The 22199-nt window shown below is 34.3% G+C and overlaps 1 protein-coding gene and 1 pseudogene across 20 annotated transcripts in view; both read left to right on the top strand.

Moving 5' to 3' along the window:
* LOC106883544 (tight junction protein 1) overlaps nucleotides 1–22199 on the top strand; it is a 589197-nt gene that overhangs the window by 341488 nt on the left and 225510 nt on the right. For 2 of the 20 annotated variants that reach the window (XM_089340333.1, XM_089340347.1), the window contains exon 1: nucleotides 9111–10866. The exons of the other annotated variants lie outside the window; for them this stretch is intronic. In XM_089340333.1, coding sequence (XP_089196459.1) covers nucleotides 10798–10866 — 69 coding nt within the window. In that variant the 5' untranslated portion in view covers nucleotides 9111–10797. Of the gene's footprint in view, nucleotides 1–9110; nucleotides 10867–22199 lie in introns of those variants that run through there. 20 annotated transcript variants of the gene reach the window in all.
* Nucleotides 16250–16365, top strand: LOC128250644 (5S ribosomal RNA; annotated as a pseudogene).

Below are 22199 nucleotides of genomic sequence, written 5' to 3' on the forward strand. Positions count from 1 at the left end.
AACCAAATCCATTCACAAGGCTTTGGTAAACCCAGTGCTATTGCAGAAGACACTTGCCCTTTGTACCATGCAGTGGACTGAACCTAGAACCGTGAGCTTTGGAAGCAAACTTTTTACCACACAGACATCCTTGTATATATGATGTATTATTATACATTACATAGAATTCATTGCATTGATTTTAGACACATTTTTACCTTACCTTTTTCTCTTGTAGAAAGTAGCTAATATATAACATAATTAAAAATTCACAACAAAGAAAACTGGCTGATAGATTAAAAAAAAAAATGAATAGTTTCATTGACTTATACATTAGATCTTTTGCGTTGAATTTTTTTATGTATATAAAGATGTGTGTGTGTCTTTATGTATGTGCATAAATATTGATATACAAGTACAGATCATCAACTTGTATGATTTCTTATAACTTGCATGGTTTTCGCTCTAAAAAAAGATTAGAAATATATTTATGTGTGTGTGTGTATGTATGTATATATGAGTGTATGTGTGTGTGTATATATATATATATATATATATATATATATATATATGTGTATATGTTTGCTTACATATATATATATATATATATATATATATATATATATATGTGTGTGTGTATATATGTTTGCTTACATATATATATATATATATATATATATATATGTGTGTGTGTGTATATATGTTTGCTTACATATATATATATATATATATATATATATATACACACATTCATACGTACATGCTCATGCACACACATATTTGTATAAGTATATATGTATTTATATCTGTGTGTATATGTGTGTGATTTCTTAAAGATTGGGTCATTTATAACTTTTCTGTCATCACTGAATTATTTAGACAATTTAATGGTATAAAATTACACATTTTTTTTCAACACTCATTATTTCTCTATAGCACTTTCCATCTTGAACTAAATACTGCTGCTAGTTTAAGTCGTTAGTTTCTATAAACTTTTCCTTTACTCCTCCAGATATGTTGAAACTACAGAACTATATCATCTTTCTTTGAATATGGAGTTGACTTCATTTACTCTCAGTATTAAGTAATCTAATTCTGAAACTTATTTTGTGGTTGTATGATCAAGAAGCTTGCTTCCCATCTATGTGGTCTTGGGTTCAGTCCCACTGTTCGGTATGTTGATCAAGTGCCTTCTACTATAGTCCCAGGCCGATCAAAGCCTTGGAAGTGGATTTGATAGATGCAAACAGAAAAAATTCCATCTGTGTGTGTTTGGGTATGTGTTTGTCTGTCATCAATTTACAACCATTGTTGGTTTGTTTACATCTTTGTAACTTAGCAGTTTAACAAAAAGAGACTCATAGAATAATTTTTAGAGCTGAAAGCATAAGTACTGGGGTTGATTTGTTCAACTAAACCCTTCAAGATGGTGCCCCAGCATGGCCACAGTCTAATGAAGAAAACAAGTAAAATATAAAAGATTATGTTATTAGTTTCATCTCTAGTTGAATATATTTTTTGACTCTTATACTGATTTTAAGTTGTTTTAATCTGTGGCCATGCTGGGGCACCACTACCAAGCTGGAATTTTTTTCTTGTATTTTGTACCTGCTGACCTAAAGTGCTTTGCCTGATATGAATTCTATTTCTATTTACCAAATTACTAAGTCGATCTCAGTGCAAAATGTTGCACTGATTTATCGGAAAGCCATCACCAAAGTACACATAACACATACACAAATGCGCGCACGTGCACACACAATCATGTATTTGTCACTTAAAGGATACACGTGAAATGAGGAATTACTCATGCAGTGAATCATCGTCTTTAAAGGGATGAACAAGCTCTAATACAGCCATTTCTTCCATTTACATACCCAAACATTTATATGTGTATATGTTTATGTGTCAGAGTGTTGTCATATAAAGCAACACATATGTATATACACACATACACATATCTTCTGTTATCTTTTTCTTGTTTCAGGTCATGTTGGGGCACCACTTTGAAGGGTTTTAGTTGAACAAATCAACCCCGGTACTTATGTTTTTGCCAAACCACTAAGTTACAGGGACATAAACAAACCGATGGTAGTTGTCAAGCAGTGGGGTGGGCATGATTAACACATATACCAACACACACACACACACACACACACACACACACACACACACACACACAATAGGCTTCCACACAATTTCTTCTACCAAATTCATCCACAAGGTATTATTCGGCCCAGGGCTATAGTAAGAGATACATTCCCAAGCATCTGCAATGTGGGACTGAACTTGAAACCACCTGGTTGCAAAGCAAACATCTTAACCACACGGCCATGCTTGCACCTATACCCCCCACACACACACACACATACATATATATAAACACATATACATATTACCATACATATGCCTGCACAAACACACTTATGTGATGGACTACCACAAAGGCACTGTTCAAGTTGAGACATTTGTCCAAGATCAAAATGCCATGCAATAGTATTGAACCCACAACCACAATGTTTCAAATGAACTGAACTTCTGTTTTCATTTTTCATCCTTTTATTTTTGTCCTTTGATATATAAGCTTCTCATTGCAAATAAGATTTCTCGAGACTGCCTTAGTTTTGCATTTTCTTTATCGCTTCTAATAGACAGGCAAATCATTTTTGTTTTGTTTTTGTTCTTTTTGTATATTTTCTTTTTATATTCCTCATTTATTATCATTGATATTCACCGCTGAATTAAAAAAAAAAAAAACAGAAACGAAAAAAACATAGTTGGATATGTTGAAAAATTTCTTTGGCACAGCTTTGACCTCATCCATCAACATGGTTGACAACTCCACTTCTTTTAAAAGAAGCTTCAAAACTCTAAAAGTCTGTTAAATTATTAGAATTCTTGATAAATTGGATAGTATAACAGTATATCTTTATGTACAATCTTGCAAATATATTTTAAGAAGGAGAAAAAAAATAACAACAACAACAGCAAAAAGCCCCCCCAAGTGGATTTGACATGCACACACTATAAAGCATAATTTGTGCAAACTGGATGTAAGTATGGTTATGTGGTTGACTTTTCTTTCAAACCATGATTCCAAGTTTGCTCTCCCACTGCACAGAACTTTTCTTTTATCTCTCTCTAGTTTCAGTCATTGAACTGTGGCCATGCTAAGGCACTGTCCTGATGAGTTTTAGTCAAATAAATATACCTGTGTACGTAGTTTTTCTTTATGTCTGGTACTTATTTTATTGGTCACTTGTGCTAAACTGTTAGGTTATAGGGATGTAAACTTACACTTGTGTGTATGTGTGTGTGTGTATAGAAGAAAAAATGGGATTAAAAAATCCTGGCAGATACCAATAAAGCGCTTTGTATTAAAAGAAATTGGTTATAAATGTTCAACAGAGTCAGATACCAGTAAATGTTAAAAGAACACGTATCCCAGGCAAATCCTCATGCATGACGGGTAAATCCAAACATCCTTTTGCAGAGTTTCGAGAAATTTAGAATATTTAACATATTTTTCGTTATATTTATATATATAGGGGAGAATTTACGAAAAAAACAACAGACAAAGACAGGTGGTGTAAACAACAAATGGATGTATTAGTATAACGCTCGGGAATAGAGAAAGTCTTTAACGTTTCGGGCCTACGCTCTTCAACAGAAAGGAACATAGAAAGAAACAAGGAGAGAAAAAATTTATATATATATATTTGTTTGGTTTAGTTTAGCTTCATAATGCACTTTTAAAAGCTCTTATGCTTCTTGTTGGCTCTCACCTGTTAATTCCATCTCCTGGGGTAATCCAATGGTATGGGTATTTATGTGGAACTCCTTTCTGCTTAGGAAAAATAACAATAATAATGCCTATGAATTTCTACCTTATGTTATTATTGTGTGTGTGTGTGTGTGTGTGTGTGTATATATATATATATATATATATATATATATATAGAGAGAGAGAGAGAGAGAGAGATGTGTTTCGATACACGACAGGCCCCTACTCAGTTTCTATCTACCAAGTTCACTCACAAACCATTGGTCATCCAAGGGCTAAACTGGAAGACACTAGCCCAAAGTGCCATACAGTGGGACTGAACCTGAGACCACATGGTAGCAAAATGAACTTCTTAACCACACAGCCATGCGTATGCCTTCAAAAGAAGTCTATAAACAACAGTTATAGATATTTTCACCAGTCCTGGTTGTTTTTTTTCTATATTTGTCACAGCATACAAACCACTAGAATATATATATCAATAGATATTACATGGAGTTATGTGAATGTTCTTTAAATATGAAAATACGAATCAATTAAGAAAATGTTTGTGTGTGTACGCTTTTATATATTTCTATATGAATGTGTATATGTCTGTATCTCCATGTACATGTATGTGCATATGTATGTATACCTGTATATATATATATATATATATATATATTTGTGTGTGTCTGTATGTATGCGTGTATATGTGCATATGTTTTTATATGGTCATACGTTAATGTGCATGCATGTGTCTGTGTATGGCTGTGTATATACATTTGTCTGTGTGTGTGTGTGTCAGAGACCTTCCAAAATTGATATTTCATAAATATATTGCTGCACCTAATATTGATGCATCTAAACACAGTGATCCATCACAATGAATATACTCACAGAAGGAACTTACTTCTACGTTTGTTTACTTTAGTGTATATAAACTTAGAAACAATGAAAACTGGATGGATTTATTACAGTAAACATAACTTTCTTGAAGAAATCTCTTCACAGTTGCCAGACATGCCAGAAATAGCAGCCAAACTCCCATAAATCATATTACTGCCAGCATATTGTGTGTGTGTGTGTGTGTATGCACACTCGCACATACACACACATGAGGTCTAGGTATGGTTATATGGTTAAGAAGTTTATCTTGCAACCACAAGGTTCCAAGTTCAGTCCCATTACATGTTACCTTGGGTGTTTTCCTCTACAACCTCAGGATGACCAATGCCATTCAAAAGAATTTGGTGATGGAAACTGTAAGAAGCCCATCAGACATATCTTTATACACACACACACACACACACATGAGTGTGGTGCAGAAAAGTTCTTGGCTTTGGGTAAAAGAAAATACAGGAGGATCATATAATTATGATTTTATTCAACATATTCCCCTCTCAGATTCAAACACTTATAGCAGCAGTCCTTCAGTTTTTCTAAACCCTGTAAAAGAATTGGAAAGGTTGGGTTTCCAACCAAGCGTTTTTGCGATACCCTTAAAGCCAGGAACTACTCAGCATCCTCTCGTGTGTGTGTGGGGGGGGGGGGGGGGGGATGAACTCTCCCATTAGTTTCGACATATGAGGATCCGACAACCTACACTTTCTTTGTCAGTTGTAATGCTTATGTCAAATGTGACATTTGAGTCCTGCCAATGATTTGCAAAGAAGCCTGCAGATGTTGCAAATAGGAAGATTACAGGTCAGTGCAGGCCGTATATTTGCAGTTGCTCTTCTCCTTTGCCTTGCACCCCTAAGCCTGTTAATGTTGGTTGAAACAAAGTCTCGTACACCATTTTGACACAACAACCTCTATTTTCTTCGCTCCAAAGCTATTTGCTCCAAGGTGTTGTGAGATATAATTGACTGCTGAGAGGTTACCCTTCAGCTAGTCTTTATATCCTTATACAGATGTGTGTGCCTATGCGCGCATGCACACACGCACACAATGACATTGTTGCAAAAGAAGGTGAAGAAAATAGTATTCAAATATCAACGGTAGAATAAAATACTATTCTATTGAAGCTGATAAAAACTTCACACAATGTTATTCAGAGTTTCATGTATCTGTTCTGTTCATCAGACAGTATGATGAATGATTGCATGAAAATCTGAGTAACAGTTTATGAAGTATGTTTATCAGCTTCATTAATATATATATATATATATATATATATATATATATATATATGTGTGTGTGTGTGTGTCATTAAATGACAAGGAGCACAACAATAACATGATCAGATTCTTTAACTTATGGCTGTTTTTTTTTTTCTTTAAGAAATAGAAGTTATAAGGTGTTGCACAAGCAGTCAGTTCTGAATGCGCTGCTGCTCATAGCAAAAACAACTGTAAGCTAATTAAGTTAATTGTGTAATTCCTGTTCCCCTGTCATTCAATAATCTATATTATGCTCTGTAGACACTTAATGCTTTAGAATAAAGCATATATATATATATATACTGAGTTCTAACAACTGTTACCAGTATCGCTATGCCTAAGTGAAATCATATATATATATGTGTGTGTGTGTGTGTGTGTGTATGTGCATATATATATATATTTTTGTTCTTAGGTGGCAGGGCTGTGTAGTTTCAGTGAGATTTTTCATCTATTGCTAGCTGATCAAGCAGCCTAGCAACCATGTATATACCATCTTGCCAACTTGAGAATTAAGTATTAGTGACGTTAATGTAGTGGTGGCAACAACGAGATCAAAATAGCAAAAACTCTTGTAGCAACAGCAACAGAAGACACATCGAGAAAGATAAAACTTGACAAAGGACCCAAAGGTTGCATATTGTCAATCTAGCGAACAGGGCTCTCGTTCAGTTTTCTTTTTTTTTTTATGTGGTCTACAGATACATGATTCTACAGACATGTTCTCCTGAATATCTTCATAGTAACTTCCTAAACCAAAGATTGAGAAGAGGAAGTCAGATACCCAATAAGCCTAAATATATCTCTCCGCTAATCCTCGCACTACTCATTGCTAGATCAAATAAAACCAAGCAGCTCTTTGGTTCACAAATCTTAAAATACAGGAAATTTACCAAAATAACAGCATCTAGAATAATGAGAGAAACTGAGCTAACGGCAATTTTGGAAATTGTAATAAGCATGTATTCATTATCTGGCAATAGCAAAGTAAGATATGTGTATGTGTTTGTGAGAAAGAGAGTGAGTGAGTGATTATAAGTATGTGTGTGTGTGCATATTTTACAATTTCAGAATACCTTTTATTTTTATCATTTTAAAAATGTGTTACCCACCTCTCAAAAAGAAAAAATGCTTGTTTACTATACATTTAGCAGCTAATAAAATGCTATTCATTTTAATGTATCTCTATTATTTTCTTCTTTACTACACCCACTTCATTTATGCAATAAATGCATTTTCACAAAAAAAATTCTTACACAACATAAAATTTACCATAAGAAAATCTCAGACCCTCAAGAAGTTTACTTTATCTAAAATACGGTTCTCACTTATTTTATGAATGTTAATACCTTATATGGTCATAATTATAGCACACATCTTGATACCTTATATGGTCATAATTATATATCATATCTTAATACTTTATATGTTTGTAATTATATCATACATCTTAATACCTTATATGATCATAATTATATCACAATTATAAGACACAGAGCCAGAACAAATTCAAGTCAGTGTGGTACATATTGTAAACATATAGTATAAACATTCATTGTCACTCTCTTTCCAAACCCTTTTTCATTTCACAGAATCTTTGATCCTCCAAATTGGTCTTTGTGTCTAAGTTAACCTACCTTTTTTGGCTATAAATTTTGGTCTGAAAAATTCAACTTGTATGTTGGAAAATATGGTATATTTCTTCCAATTCACCTCCTATTGATTAATATTCAATCACTAAATTTGAAGCCATTGTGCCTTGCTCAGAAATCAGTATTTACATCTACACCTATGTTTTGATGGTTTATCATCTGGTGTCTTATACTTAGATGCCTTATATAAGTGTCTTATATGTTCATGGTATCAAATTTAAATCTTACCAGTCTTAATACCATATATGAATGCTCTCAATTATTTCCAATATCTTTATACCATTCATTGATGGTCTGTTATTTTTCTGTATCTTAACACCATATACAGATGGTTTCAATTATTTCCTATATCTTGATACCATATATGCATCCTGTAAATTATTTCCTGGATCTTAATAATTTTGTCTGAAATTCTGAAAGAATGATCACCATTACCATGCACTTATATATTTGGACTAGTGTCCTCCTCTTGGTTGTAATAATTACAATGTTTCAGCTGTTGTTTCCCTCTGGCCTTCGTCAGGTGCTTGTCATTTTTGGTGACGTTCCTGGAATTTCAAACTAGGACAATGGAATAGCAAATATAAGCATTGATGAAGTGTTATATATATGTGTGTGTGTGTGTATATATATATATATTTTTTTCTCCGTGTTTTTCTCCTTGTCTCCGTATTCTTTCTGTTGAAGAGCGTAGCTCGAAACGTCAAAGACTTTCCGTATTCCCGAGCGTCATACTAATATATCCTTTTGTTATTTACACCACCTGTCCTCGTCTGTTGTTATTATTTGTATATTCTCCCATATATATATATATATATATATATATATATATATATATATATATATATATATATATATATATATATGAAGTGCTAAATGTAGTTAAGCTTTGGGGTATGAATTTTGTCATGGATCAGACAAACAATACATATTCTAGTTGAAGCAGAATAAGCAAGGAATATCACAATTAGGAAAATAACTGCTAGGAGAATATCCCTGCATGGACAGTGCAATGAGAACAATCTACTTCTGTAGACTTAATAAAGAGGTTGGGATTGAGATGTATACTATGTTTAGAGGAAAAAAAAGAATGAGAAGATCACTGCTAGTGTGACTTTTATCTTAATTTTGCTCAGTGAAGGCCTACTCGGGATTAAACAGCAACATTAGCAAAGATAATTGATGAATTAAATGAAATAAAACAATCATGTTCAATGTAATTTTTTTTTATGTTGATAATTTTTCATGATATGTAGTGTTGTTTGTTTGCTAGCTTTTTATTTATTTATTTCTTTTCTTTTTTTTTTTTGACATATCTCATAATGTGTGTAAACTGGAAAATTAGTTTTGAGATAGTGTGGGATGGAGAAGAATTTTGAGGAGTGGGGTGTTATGCTAAGAGCTCATGTTGAGGGGGGGGGGTAACATTAAAAGTGGAGTTCTGAACTGCAATTAAATATTCACTGATAAGATAGTTTACATCATTATGATTAGAACATGCTATAGTTACTTTCTAATTAATGTTAATTTTTTTTTTTCTTTTTTCATTCTATCCCAGCTGCAAACCTTTACCAGCTAGAACTGGCCTGGCCTGTCTTAGCTTCATAGTTCTCACCTCTCTTATATGTTTTCAGACTCATATCAATTCTTTCCATTACTGTATTATTCCTTCTTCTATCCTCAGAAAACTTCCATCTACTTCTTTCTTTAATAGAATTCATAAGTTATTTATCCTTAAGCTTATTCTATTTAATTTCTACTCTTTATACATTACTAAATTGAGAGGGAAGAAAAAAAAAAAAACTTGATTTCACTACAACAGTTTCCTAGAGTTCCTCTTTGATTTGTTCCAACACCTTCCTGCCTCGTACGTATTTAGTTGAAATCACTTTGAGCGTTTTCCGAATTTTCACTACATCTAATTCTTAGAGTTTCTCTAAGGTTGTCAGCCATTTTCTGACATGTATGTTTTTAAATGAAATCACTTTGAGCGTTTTCCAAATTTATACATCTAATTCTTGAAATTTCTCTGTAGTCTCAACCATTTTGCTACATAGTTATGTATTTTGTTGAAATTTCTTTCAGCATTATCTAAAGTTCCCAGGAGTTTTAAGATTTATTCTTGTCTAATTTATCTTGTTTTTAGAATTGTGTTTTCCTGAGGAATTAGATATCTTTCCTATCTTTAGTTTTATTTCTATTTACAACTACAGGGTTTAACCAAATTTATTAAACATAACTATTTGAAGCTCTCATTTTTTTCTTTTTTTGGTCTCTTCTCTGATTATCATCTTCTATAGTTACGTATTTCTTAATATTTTTGAAATTAATTCCAAGAGCTAATTAATTCATTAACAAAATATTTTCCAAATCTCCTAATTTGATTCTAATATTGATGCAGGTCTATCTACAGATAATACACCGTTTGTATTGGAAGCAAACATTTTTATTCTGAGTTGTTTATCATATTACTTCTTTCTTCTTTTTTTTTTTTTTTTTTTTTTTTTTTTTTTAGCTGGCAGGATTCTTTTAGGAATAAATTCTTGCCAGAAGTTTTTTTTTGTTTTCAAACATTATTGAAAGGAAACATAGCTACTTTTAATATTTCATTTGGTTTGGTTTAGCAATACATAGAAATTCAATTAGATTCAATCAGTTGTCTAACATTAGATTCCCCACTAATTTTTTTTTTTTTTTTTGCATTTTTAGCTAAAATTTGATTTCTTTAAATGTGGATTGTAACCACAAGACTTGTTCTGTTTTCCCTTGGTTTGTGTTTATAGTTCACACACACACACACACACACACACACACACACATATGTATATGTAAAGAGTGATTTAGTGATGTGGATGTTTTCACGTTTGGCTTTCGTTTAGTATAACATAGAGACACATGTTCATTCACCCTTGTTCTCTCGCTGTCGTACTCATACAGTCACAGTCATGCTCATAAATACTATGTATTAACTAGCTAATGCCTCTCTTGTTTATCCCCAGTGACAATATACAGTATATAGCTTTAATAATAATGATAAGAAGAATACTAAATAATTGATCTATAAAGATAGAAAAATTTTCTATGCAGATGCAGTAAAATTATTCTAGTCACTTCCTCACTTCCATCGACACTTTTCTTTCTTTCTCTTTCTTTCTGCCTCTCTCCATTCCATCCTCCCCTCTCTCTCTCTCTCTCTCTCTCTCTCTCTCTCTCTCTCTCTACTCAATTTGATACCAACATGACTACACATAGCAAAAAGAAAAAGCCACCAGCTCATGGACCCCCTCGCACTGTAAGACAGTATCAGGTCGGTAATTATTTACATTTTTATGTTTGTTTTTTTTTCTTTTTTACTTTTTTTTTTCTTTTTTTTTTCATAAAAAGAATTTTTTTTGTTCATGGTTTAGTGAGAGGTGAAAGGGCTGTTCTATATGATTGCTTTCATAACCTCTAAAACTAGTGGGTGGAGGAACCACACCCATGATACTCTTCAGGGCTGGTGGGAGGATGTTATTCTCAAACCTTGGGGGCCAGGGCTTTGCTCTAAATGCTTGCAACAGGGTAAACTACAATGACACTCAAGAGGTGGTGTTTAACTGTGATGACAAATTAAGTCTCTTACCCCCAAAACCAGTAATGGTCTCTCCAACAAACTTCCACACAGTTTTCCATCTACTCATCTTCTCTGCCCGCTTTTCTTAGGATGGTTGTGGGTGTAGAGTCCTCAGGGACCTCCTCTGTAGGGTCCTATCGAAAGCAACTGCCATTACACTCTCCAGCTGCGTTCCCAAGCATGACCAACTGAGACTACAGATATTATCCAGCCATCTCATTCTTAACCTTATCGTGCCCTGTTCCCAGAATTGTAGGAATAGCATAAACATAATTTCTTCCAGATTCCCCTGTAAAATGGTAATGAACAACACATGCAGAAAAAGAAGATAAAATATTAAAAATAGACAATTGATCATGTTGCAGCTTTGTAGTCAAGTGTGTTTATGACTCATTGCTTATGATGTCCCCCCCCCCCATTGCTGTTGTTTACTTTTGTTTTTAATCGAGGGAAGAAAAAAAAAAAACGATTTTGCAATGAAATGAGCTTGTGATAAACCCAGCACTTTGTCTTGTAAACAAGCAAGGCCGAGACTCTTTGCAGTTGAGGAAATTATTGACGTTATTTATTCTTCGGATGAAGAGTTTACCCTTACACAGGCAATAAGAGTGATTCAGACAATCAAACTGGTGAAAGTGATGAGGAAATTAGTGATTCGGGTGAACAAATATGGTAGTTGACAGATAGGTCTATTTTGTTATTCCGAAGAATTTTTTTTTTTGTGTGTGTTTCTGTCCATTAGTTTACCTAACAAGTATGGTAGTTTAGTGAAAGGCTTATTATTGTTATTCTCCCTTTTTTTTTTTTGTTTTTTGTGTGTGTTTCTGTCTTTTAGTTATGCCTGCAATCATTACTCTTGAGCTCTATATGCAGCTATTTTTTTTTTTTTGCTCAGGAGCCTAGGTGGAGGGTAAAGTAAAACACAGGGGCCCCAGTCTGAAAGGACAGTCTACTCTTAGGTCTCCATCCAGTTGATTCACCTTGAAGAATCTGTCTGGCGATTCTTTCCTATGGCATTCTAATCATACCTCTGTAGTCTCAAAGTACTTCTCCACATTATCAATGTGGATGTGGAGAAGTAGCAACTTGACATGGAAAGACTCCCTGGTCTCCAAGCTTTGAAGTGATTTACTCCAGTGATTAGACTGTCAAGGCTGAATTCCCAAGCATGACTACCTGAGACTATCTTTAATCTTTCACTTGTTTCAGTCATTAGACTGTGGCCATGCTGGGGCATTGCATTGAAGAATTTCTAATTGTATGAATCAACCCCATTACTTAATCTTTTGCTAAGCCTAGTACTTATTCTATCAGTCTCTTTTGCTGAACCACTAAGTTATAGGGATGTAAACACACCAATACTAGTTGTCAAGCGGTAGTGGGGGCAAACACAATAAACACACACACACACACACACACACACACACACACACACATGACTGGCTTCTTCCAGTTTCCCAAATCCACTCACAAGGCTTTGGTTGGCCTGAGACTATAGTAGAAGGCACTTGCCCAAGGTGCCACAAAGTGAGACTGAACCTAGAACTATGTGGTCAGGAAACTTGCTTCCTAACCACATGCCTGCACCTATAAGATATATGCAACTAACAATCATTAGTGGTTGTTCACTCTTGGACATGCTCCGGGGATCCTGTGACTTGCATCCTTTGTGCTCCTACCCAACACCTCCCAAAACAAGCTGCTGGTTTAATATTGGTTGCATTGTCCACCAGATTGTATAGCCAAGGCTTTGGTTGATCTGAGATCTTTCAGGGTAGAAGACACTTGCTCAAGTTACTACACCACAGTGCATCAAACCAGAAATCACGTAGTTTGTGAGGCAAACTTCCTAACCACATAGCCATTGCCTGCTGAAGTAAAGAATTCATTTTAAACCAGATAATTTTTTTTTGTTTTGTTTTGTTTTGTTTTGTTTGTGTTGGTTTTAATTTTATTTTAAAGGCCATTACGATATAAAATTGTGTTTTCTTTAGAGAACCTTTTCAGTAAAAGGAGGAAGGAAGGAAGAAATAAACAAATAAACAATTATTTTGTCTTATTTCTTCCATCACATTTTGTTTACATGTAGGCTTTAATGGGATGTTGAATAAAAGTAAAAATCTATAGATGTGTGCATGCACACACACACCCACTTATACACACAGAGTGGAAAAGAGTGAGAATAAGGGTGTGTGTGTGTGTATGTATATATATATATATAAAATGTCTTTGATATAAATTAGACTATAAAATAACCTGATTGTTTGGCAGCTTCATAGGTTTGGAACACTGGCTTGATTGAATCTGTTGATCATTAAGTTCACAAGACTTGCAGAGTCTGCAAATACAGCTCCATACATACACGCACTCACACATAAGCACGTGCGCACACGCACACCAAAAATAACATTGAGCCAATGTGAGATAGCTTCTATTTTGCTATCCAGGCTGCTAGAAATTGCAGCTAAGTTTTCATTAAATCACCTTAGATGAGGAAAAGTTACATTAGTTTGGTATGGACCTCCGTACCAAATCTAAAAATAAATAAACACATCATCGAAACACCAAAAAAATAATGCATAAGTAATTCAAAACAATCATCATCATCATCATCATTTAACGTCCATTGTCCATGCTGGCATGGGTTGGACAGTTTGACCAGGGCTGGCCAGCTGGAGGGCTGCACCAGACTCCAGTCTGATTTGGCATGGTTTCTGCAGCTGGATGCCCTTCTTAATGCCAACCACTCTGAGAGTGTAATGGGTACTTTTACATGCCACTGGCACAGGTGCCATTTGCATGACACCAGTATCTGCCACAACTGTGATTTTAGTTGGCTTGATAGGTCTTCTTCTCAAGCACAGCAAAATGCCAAAGGTCCCAGTCATTCGTCAGTGCCTCCGTAAGGCCCAATACTCAAGTGAATAAAGAAGCATTACAATAAACAGAATAATCTGAATGTTAAAGGGTCAATGGGTTCATCTGACTGAAATCAATGTATTTCAAGTCCTCTACTGCTGGGGAAAAGATTGAACATTACTACTTCTCATTCTTCTGAGTTTTTTAAGCTTCAAGTACAAAATGATATTCATGATTTTCAAATTAATATTTTGATGAGATCATTTTTTTAAAAAATATTTTTCATTTTTAAAAATATTTTTTTAATATTTATTCTATTTGTATTTTCATTTATTTATTGTTTACCCACCCCCAAAAAAGAAATTAGGAAGAGTTCTTATTTATTTATTTATTTATTTTGCCTTGTTCTTAAGATTAAATACGTTCGCTCGAGAATTCAAATTTATAAAGTTTTATGTCTACAGGATGAAAATGTTGGAAAATATTAGCATTTTGTTTGTAATTTTATGTAAAAAAGATATTAAAATGTATAGCCAGCCCTCTACTACAACAGTATGAATCTCTCTCTCTCTCTCTTCCCTTCACTCCACTCCTTTCTAATCTATCCCTATTACATTTTGTTTTTGTTCTTTTTTTTAGGCATTTATTAAGTTTTCTTTACTGCAATTTCATAGAATTCTTTGCTTAGGCCCGGAGCAAATTTCGCAGATATTTTCTCATTCCTCCTCTTTGTTTTTGCATGAAGGACACACACCATGGAACTAAGCACATGGAAACCATTAGACCCCACCACATTAGCAGCAACTTGTGCATGTGTGTGTGTGTGTACATACACACATGCACGTGTGTATGATAAGATGAGGCAGTCATTGTATAAAGATAAAATCAAATTAAACATTCTGTAATGCTGCTCTTTTTAAGACTCAAAACACAAATACAATAAATTATTACTTTTCTATGACCCCTTGTAGGGCCCCAGGATGCCATTGTCATTTCTAGTGTTTATTTAATTCTCAATGATGCTTGAAATTTTTTTTAATTTAAAAGGACTTCTTTTTTTTTTTTCTTTTTTTTTTTCATTGACTCTTCTGTTTCTCTCTGAGTAGAGATGAAAGGATATGGAGGTTTGAAACTTGGTTCTTGAAAAGATTCTGTGATATCAGAGTAGTTTTACTAATTAGTTTACCAGGAAGCCATTGAGGTAGCATCTACACCAGTCATGGGCAAAGTGTGGCCTGCAAGACTTTCTGAATGTGTGGCCTGCCTGATGATGAGTCATATCTCATGCAATCTTCTTTATCACAAAGGTTGCCCATCCCATGCCTGAGCTACACTGTTGCTCAGTCTGCTAGAAGTAGCAGCCAAATTTTTTTCAAATAACATTATGCGCTGTTTTAAAAAATAAAGCAAGATATATTGAATAATCCTTTCTACTAGAGATACAAGGCCTGAAATTTTGGGGAAGGGACTAGTTGTTCACATCAAACCCAGCGTTTCACTGGTACTCAATTTATTACCATTAAAATCTTACCTTTGGCAGGACATGGTGTATTGAGGAGTATATTATCCGATTTGTCCTTCCTTTTTTTAAGACATCAGTGTATGGTTTGAAGAAGATTTTGTTACTATTTCAAGCAAACTGAGCAACCATTTAGAACAGATATAGAAAAACCTTTTATAATAACCAAGATTGAAATTGCAAGGGTCACATCTGTGCAGGGGTGGTGATGAAATAATGAATTGTTAATTTTGTAAATTTATACATATGATTGAAATTGCATGAAGCATCATTAATTAAAATGATATCATGCATTATTTATTAACTAGTGAGTGATTTTAAACTCAAATGGGAGGCTGTGTTTTACCTGCTGGCAAGGAGTTCCTCACCTGCTGTTGCAGGAGCTTCTTTGTTCACTCATAATTAATCTGTTTGATTGGATTGGATCGGTTGGCACCTCTTACTTGCAACATTTTCAAGTTAAAACAGAAAAGAACAAAATGATTTTTTTTATCTTCTGTTGCTGTATATGCCCCAGCTACATTTAAAGGAGACCTGATTACAAATTGACCACAATCTTATCAATGATTTAAGCGACTAAATCTAATTATAATAAATAAATCACAAAACTAAATAATGACAACAATAATAATAATAATAATAATAATAATAATTATTATTATTATTATTATTATTATTATTATTATTATTATTATTATAGCTTTTGGTCATTTATTGAATGCACTGGTTCTCGTCTGATCACCAAAGTTAAGCAATGTCAAGCCTAGTGAGTACTTAGATGGGTGACCACTTGGGAAACCTAGGTACTGTAAGCATCTCCCACACACTATTCATCCATTTTTATGTTCTGAGTTCAAATTCCACTGAGGTTGACTTTGCCTTTCATTCTTTTGGGGGTCAATGAAATAAGTACCAGTTGAGCACTAGGGGTCAATGTAATTGACTATCACCCTCCCCCCCCCCCAAAAAAAAAATTGGGGGTCTTCTACCTAAAGTATCGCCCACATATTAACTGCTTGGATTTTATTTTATCCAGTCAATTTTGAGCGCAACACCAACCCCAGTCTTCAGAAACACTCCATCCTCAGTTGCTCTTTCATTTCCTTCTCCGTTATCTCGTTGAATTCTAGTACATCAAGGCATTTGTATCATTCCATTTCAGTTTGTTTAATCAGGTGTTTGTTCGGTAATTCTATTCCTGCCAGGGACTGTACCTTGCCTCTTTTTAGGTAGATTATTCTGCACTTCTTCTTGAGTTCAAATTCCATTCTAATATCAGTACTAAATCAGTGGACCATGTTCACCAAGGAACTCACTTGTGTTTCCTCTTTGAAATACAGTTTCAAGTCATCCATGAAGAGGAGGTGGTTGATTGTTTGGGATTTTTCCTTTAGTTGGTTCCCCAGGTTCGTTTTCCTAAGTACCAAGGTCAGAGGTATCATGCAGAGAACAAAAAGCAACAGAGATAAGCTATCATCCTGGAAAATCCTTCATCTGATACCCAGGGTGTGCAAGCTTTTTCCATAAGATGTCAGTTCAGCTTTCCATCCCATCATACTTCTCTTCAGGAAACACATTGCGTTCCTCACAATTCGACACAGATGTAAGCACTTGATGGTCCACAAATGTGGAATCATATCACAAGCTTTGTGATAGTCAATCCAGGCCATTCCCAGATTTGTTCTCCTTCGTTTACAATCTTACATTACCATTTTGTGTATCAATAACTGATCTTTGGTGCCTCTGCATCTCATTCTGCAGCCTTTTTGTTTGGGTGGTAATATATCGTTCTCATCAAGAAGTTTATACAATTCTTCTGCAATTCCTCCTTACAGTAACTTCCACATTAATGGAAGGCACAAAATTGATCTGTAATTGTCAGCAGCATTTCTCTTTGATGCTTCTTTCAGGCACAACATCGTTGTTTTTGTCAACCAGCCCGGGATTTCTTCTTCTCCATTGATCAATGCATCAAATTGCTTTGTGATCAATTAATGACAACTACTGAACTTTTTCATCCAAAATTCCTATTATTATTATTATTATTTTTATTATTATTATTATTATTATTATTTTTATTATTATTATTTTTATTATTATTATTTTTTTTTTATTATTATTATTATTATTATTTTTATTATTTTTATTATTATTATTATTATTTTTATTATTATTATTATTATTTTTTTTTATTATTATTATTATTATTATTATTTTTATTATTATTTTTATTATTATTTTTATTTTTATTATTATTATTATTATTATTATTATTATTATTATTATTATTATTATTATTATTATTATTTCATGTTTGACTTTTGCTTTGCATTTGTACAAGTTGGCTCCAAGTCTCACCCAGAGACCTCAAGAGACAACAAGTTAGAAGTTCATGTAGGTGTTATGCCTAGGGTACCATATATTTGGATTTGTACATAGTATTGTACTAGAGAATGTTTAAGAAACCATAAGAAAATTGTGTGTTTGTTTTAAAATTTGAGATCACATAGACAGTATTTTATGTAGGATATGGGCAGTTCCCATGAGCACTATCTTTTGAACTTCAGCCATTTTGGGGTTTCCTGGTATCTGAGCTAGGTATATTATTATTATTATTATTATTATCATTACTATTATAATCACCATAGACACAGAGCCTGAAAACTGTGGGAGGAGAGTTTGATTAAATCAGCCCTACACTTGACTAGTATTGTATTTTTCCAACCCTAGAATGATAGAAAGCAAAGAAGACCTTGGCAGGATTTGAACTAAGAACATAAAGAAGCAGAAGAATTACAGCAATGCACTTCATTTTTTTTTTTTTCAAACTAACAATCCTACCAACCTAGTTGTTATAATTATTTCTTTTATTGGCCACAATGGCCCAAGATGTTGGAGACCATAGAAGAATGAAATACAAAAAAACAGCATGGAGATTTATATGGAGTAAAATAGCCAAAAGAAATAATAATAATAATAATAATAATAATAATAATAATAATAATGATGATGATGATGATAGTCACAACATAGAAATAACAATAAACAGCAAAGGAAATAATAAGATATCACCAGAAACAAAACAAATACAACATAAAAAAGCGATAATTCTTTGTACTCCCAAAAGTCAATGTGCTGAAACATACTGCAGGAAGTGCACCTGGTGGTGCAACAGAAGCTGCACATGGAAACTGTTGAAAACACTGTAACGGTGATGACAGTAGTAGTAGTAGTAGTAGTAGTAGTAGTAGTAGTAGTAGTAGTAGTAGTAGTAGTAGTGGTAGTAGTAATTTCTTTATTGGCCACAGAGGCTTCACACATGCATGCAAAATATATGAGCACAGTTTTTACACCCCTCAGAAGACAATCCTATCCTGCAACATACCGCAGGAACACATAGAGGTGCACCTGCTAGTGGTGCAGCAGAAGCTTGGATGAAAACCGTTGCAAAATGTGATAATAGCAATAATAATAATAATAATAATGATAATAATAATAATAATAATAATAATAATGATTTTCACCACAGCTGAAAACAACAACAACAACATCAATGAAAATAATAAATAATGCCTAATAACATGCCACATTGTTTAGCTTTCATGTTTCCATGTTATATGTTTATCAACATGGAAACATGCAATTATGTTTTTATGTCCCTCTCTCTACCCTACCCCTCCTCCTCTCCCCCTCCCCCTCTCCCCCTCCCCCTCTCCCCCTCCCCCTCTTCTCCCCCTCCCCCTCTCTCTCTCTCCCCCAACGCATCCAATGTTGTTTTGTGTTTGTTTCATAGTAATAGAAACAGTTGTGTGTGGGGGTGGGTGGTGTTCTTCTCTCTGTCTCTTTTTCATTGCTGCACATTTCTCTCTCTGTTTCTCTTTCTCTCTCTCTCTCTCTCTCTGTCCCATTCCATCCCATCCTCTTATCTCATCCCTTCATCCCCCCTCTACCATCTCTAGCTTTCATCCTACCTCACCACCCTTTCTCTCTCTCTCTCTACTCCTCTCCATCTTCACCCACCCCCCAGCTATCTCTATCCTATCCCTCTCCTCCTCCTCCTCTCCTATCTAGTTTTCATCCTACTCACCCTTAGACATCTCTGTTCTTCCGTCTCTCTTCCCCCCCCCCAGTCCTACGTCTTTTTCTAATCTCTCTTCCACATAAATATATACCATTCTCTCTTATGTTCTCATCTTCAATCTCCTTCAAGTCACACTCCCCCCCCCCCTCTCTCTCTCTCTCTCTCCCTCATTTTCTCTTTCTTACACTCTCTCATTTTCTCTTCCTTTATCTATCTTCCTTTCTTCCCCCCCCCCCCGCAACCACTCTGCTCTTCTTTCTCCCTTTTTTTCTCTCCCTTTCTTTCTCCCCTTCCTCTACCTGTTCTGTCTCAATAGCTAGATATCCTTTCCTCTACAGGTTTGAATTATAGTCCTCACCATTAGCAAAGTATTTGACATGTTCTGGCACAGATTTCCAATGATTAAATCCTACTCTATACAATTTGACATCTTCAAAAGACCGTACAGTATTGGATTCACTATTGATTTTAAAGCAACACTATTTTGGTCTTTATATATGTGGGTGTATATGTATATGCACACGCACTCACAGACATACAGACACACACACACATTCGTACATACATAGACATATATATATATATATATATATATATATATATATATATATATATATATATATATATATATATATATATGTAGGTATATTTATATGTACAGATATACTTTTATATGTGTGTGTGTATATGTATACCTATGTGTGTGTGTATACCTCTCTATGTCTGTATAATGTGTGTATGCATGTGTACATCATCATCTTTATTTTATGTCTGTTCTTCATTCTGGCATGGATGGGTTGTCACAGTCCAAATCATTTCATATTGGGAACTGCTGCCCTGAAAGTTTGGTGTTCATACATGCTGTTTCGTTTGGTTTCTATGGCTGGATGCCCTACCTATTGTCAACCAATTTCATAAGTGTAGTGTGTGAATTTTGTTGTAGCACCAACATTATGGCAGCATTCACCAACTTAAACAAGGAGACCATCCAGAAGTCATCTGGAAGGCATGGTTAAAGGCAATGGCGATTTTATTGAATAAATTTACTTGTTAATATTTCAAGATATTTCTATGTAATTTTGGTAAATATATCTGTTAAAATGAGATGTCAGTGTTATTTTATTTTCATTTTTGTGTAATTTAGATAACAGTTTATTCATTGCACCCTGTGTATGTGTGTGTGTGTATATATATATATATATATATATATACATATATATATATATATATATATATATATATATATATATATCAGAGTAAGCACATAGATGTGAAACAAGGTGGGAAAATAGTACTCAAATACCAGAGGTAGAGTAATGTGCTTTATTTAAAAGCAGCAGAAATATAACAAAAGACTGTTACTCGGAGTTTCACGTATATATATATATATATATATATATATATATATATATATACATATATATATATATGTGTTTGTGTGTGTGTGTGTGTGTGTGTCTGTGTCTCTGTGTGTGTGTATGTGTGTGATGTTTTCTTTCAGTATCTGTCAACCAAACCCACTGACAAATCTTTGGTCTGTCTAGAGCTATAGTAAAAGACACTTGCCCAAGGTGCCATGCAGTGGAACTGAACCTACATACACACACACACACACACGCACGCATGCACGCGCACACACACACACACACACACACACACACACACACATTCAATTTGATCAGCTGAAACCAACACTAGCAACTACTGTTAATTTCCTTCAATGAAACTTGTGACATTTCATCATATCACCATCTTCAAAGAAATGACGTGACTTTCATGCATGTAGGCCATTACTAGTTGCCCACTGCTGGTTTCAACCAAGCAAATTAATACACGATTCTATGGCACTGAGAACTTTCTCTCTCTTTTGTTTGTGTATTACGACTGTTAAGTCGTGTGTGTGTCTTTTGCTTTTTTTTTTTATTACTTGCTTTAGTTATTGTACTGTGGCCATGCTGGAACACCACCTTGAAGGGTTTAGTCAAACAAATCAATCCCAGGACCTATTTTCTTTAAAACCTGGTATTTATTGTATAGGTCTCTTTTGTTGAACCACTAAGTTATGGGTCTGTAAATAAGCCAATATACTCATACACACACACACACACACACACATATCTATATACCAATGGGCTTCTTTCAGTTTCTGTCTGCCAAATTAACTCACGAGGTTTGATCAGCTTGAGGCTATAGCAGAAAAACACTTGCCCAAGGTGTCATGCTGTGGGACTGAACCCTGGTTCATATAGTTGAGAATCAAGCTTCTGAACCACACAGCCCCTACATACATAGCTAAGTAATATTTTTGGAAAAAAATTGAAAGCTATATGCTCCTCCTCTTTGTTTCTCTCTCTCTCTCTCATTCAATAATTCCACTTACCCCAGCGCTAATAGATTACATGCATGCACACATGCACGCACTCACACACATGCACGCACTCACACACATAAATGCAACATGGGTTTATTATTGGTGTATGCCGATGATGTTGATTTTAGAAGCAATTCCAAAGTGAGAGCTGAGTCTCAATCCGGTTGTTACTTGTTTGATCTTCTAAATCATTTAAA

Source organism: Octopus bimaculoides, chromosome 23 (genome assembly GCF_046866305.1).
Source record: "Octopus bimaculoides isolate indiv1 chromosome 23, ASM4686630v1, whole genome shotgun sequence".
NCBI classification, from domain to species: domain Eukaryota; kingdom Metazoa; phylum Mollusca; class Cephalopoda; order Octopoda; family Octopodidae; genus Octopus; species Octopus bimaculoides.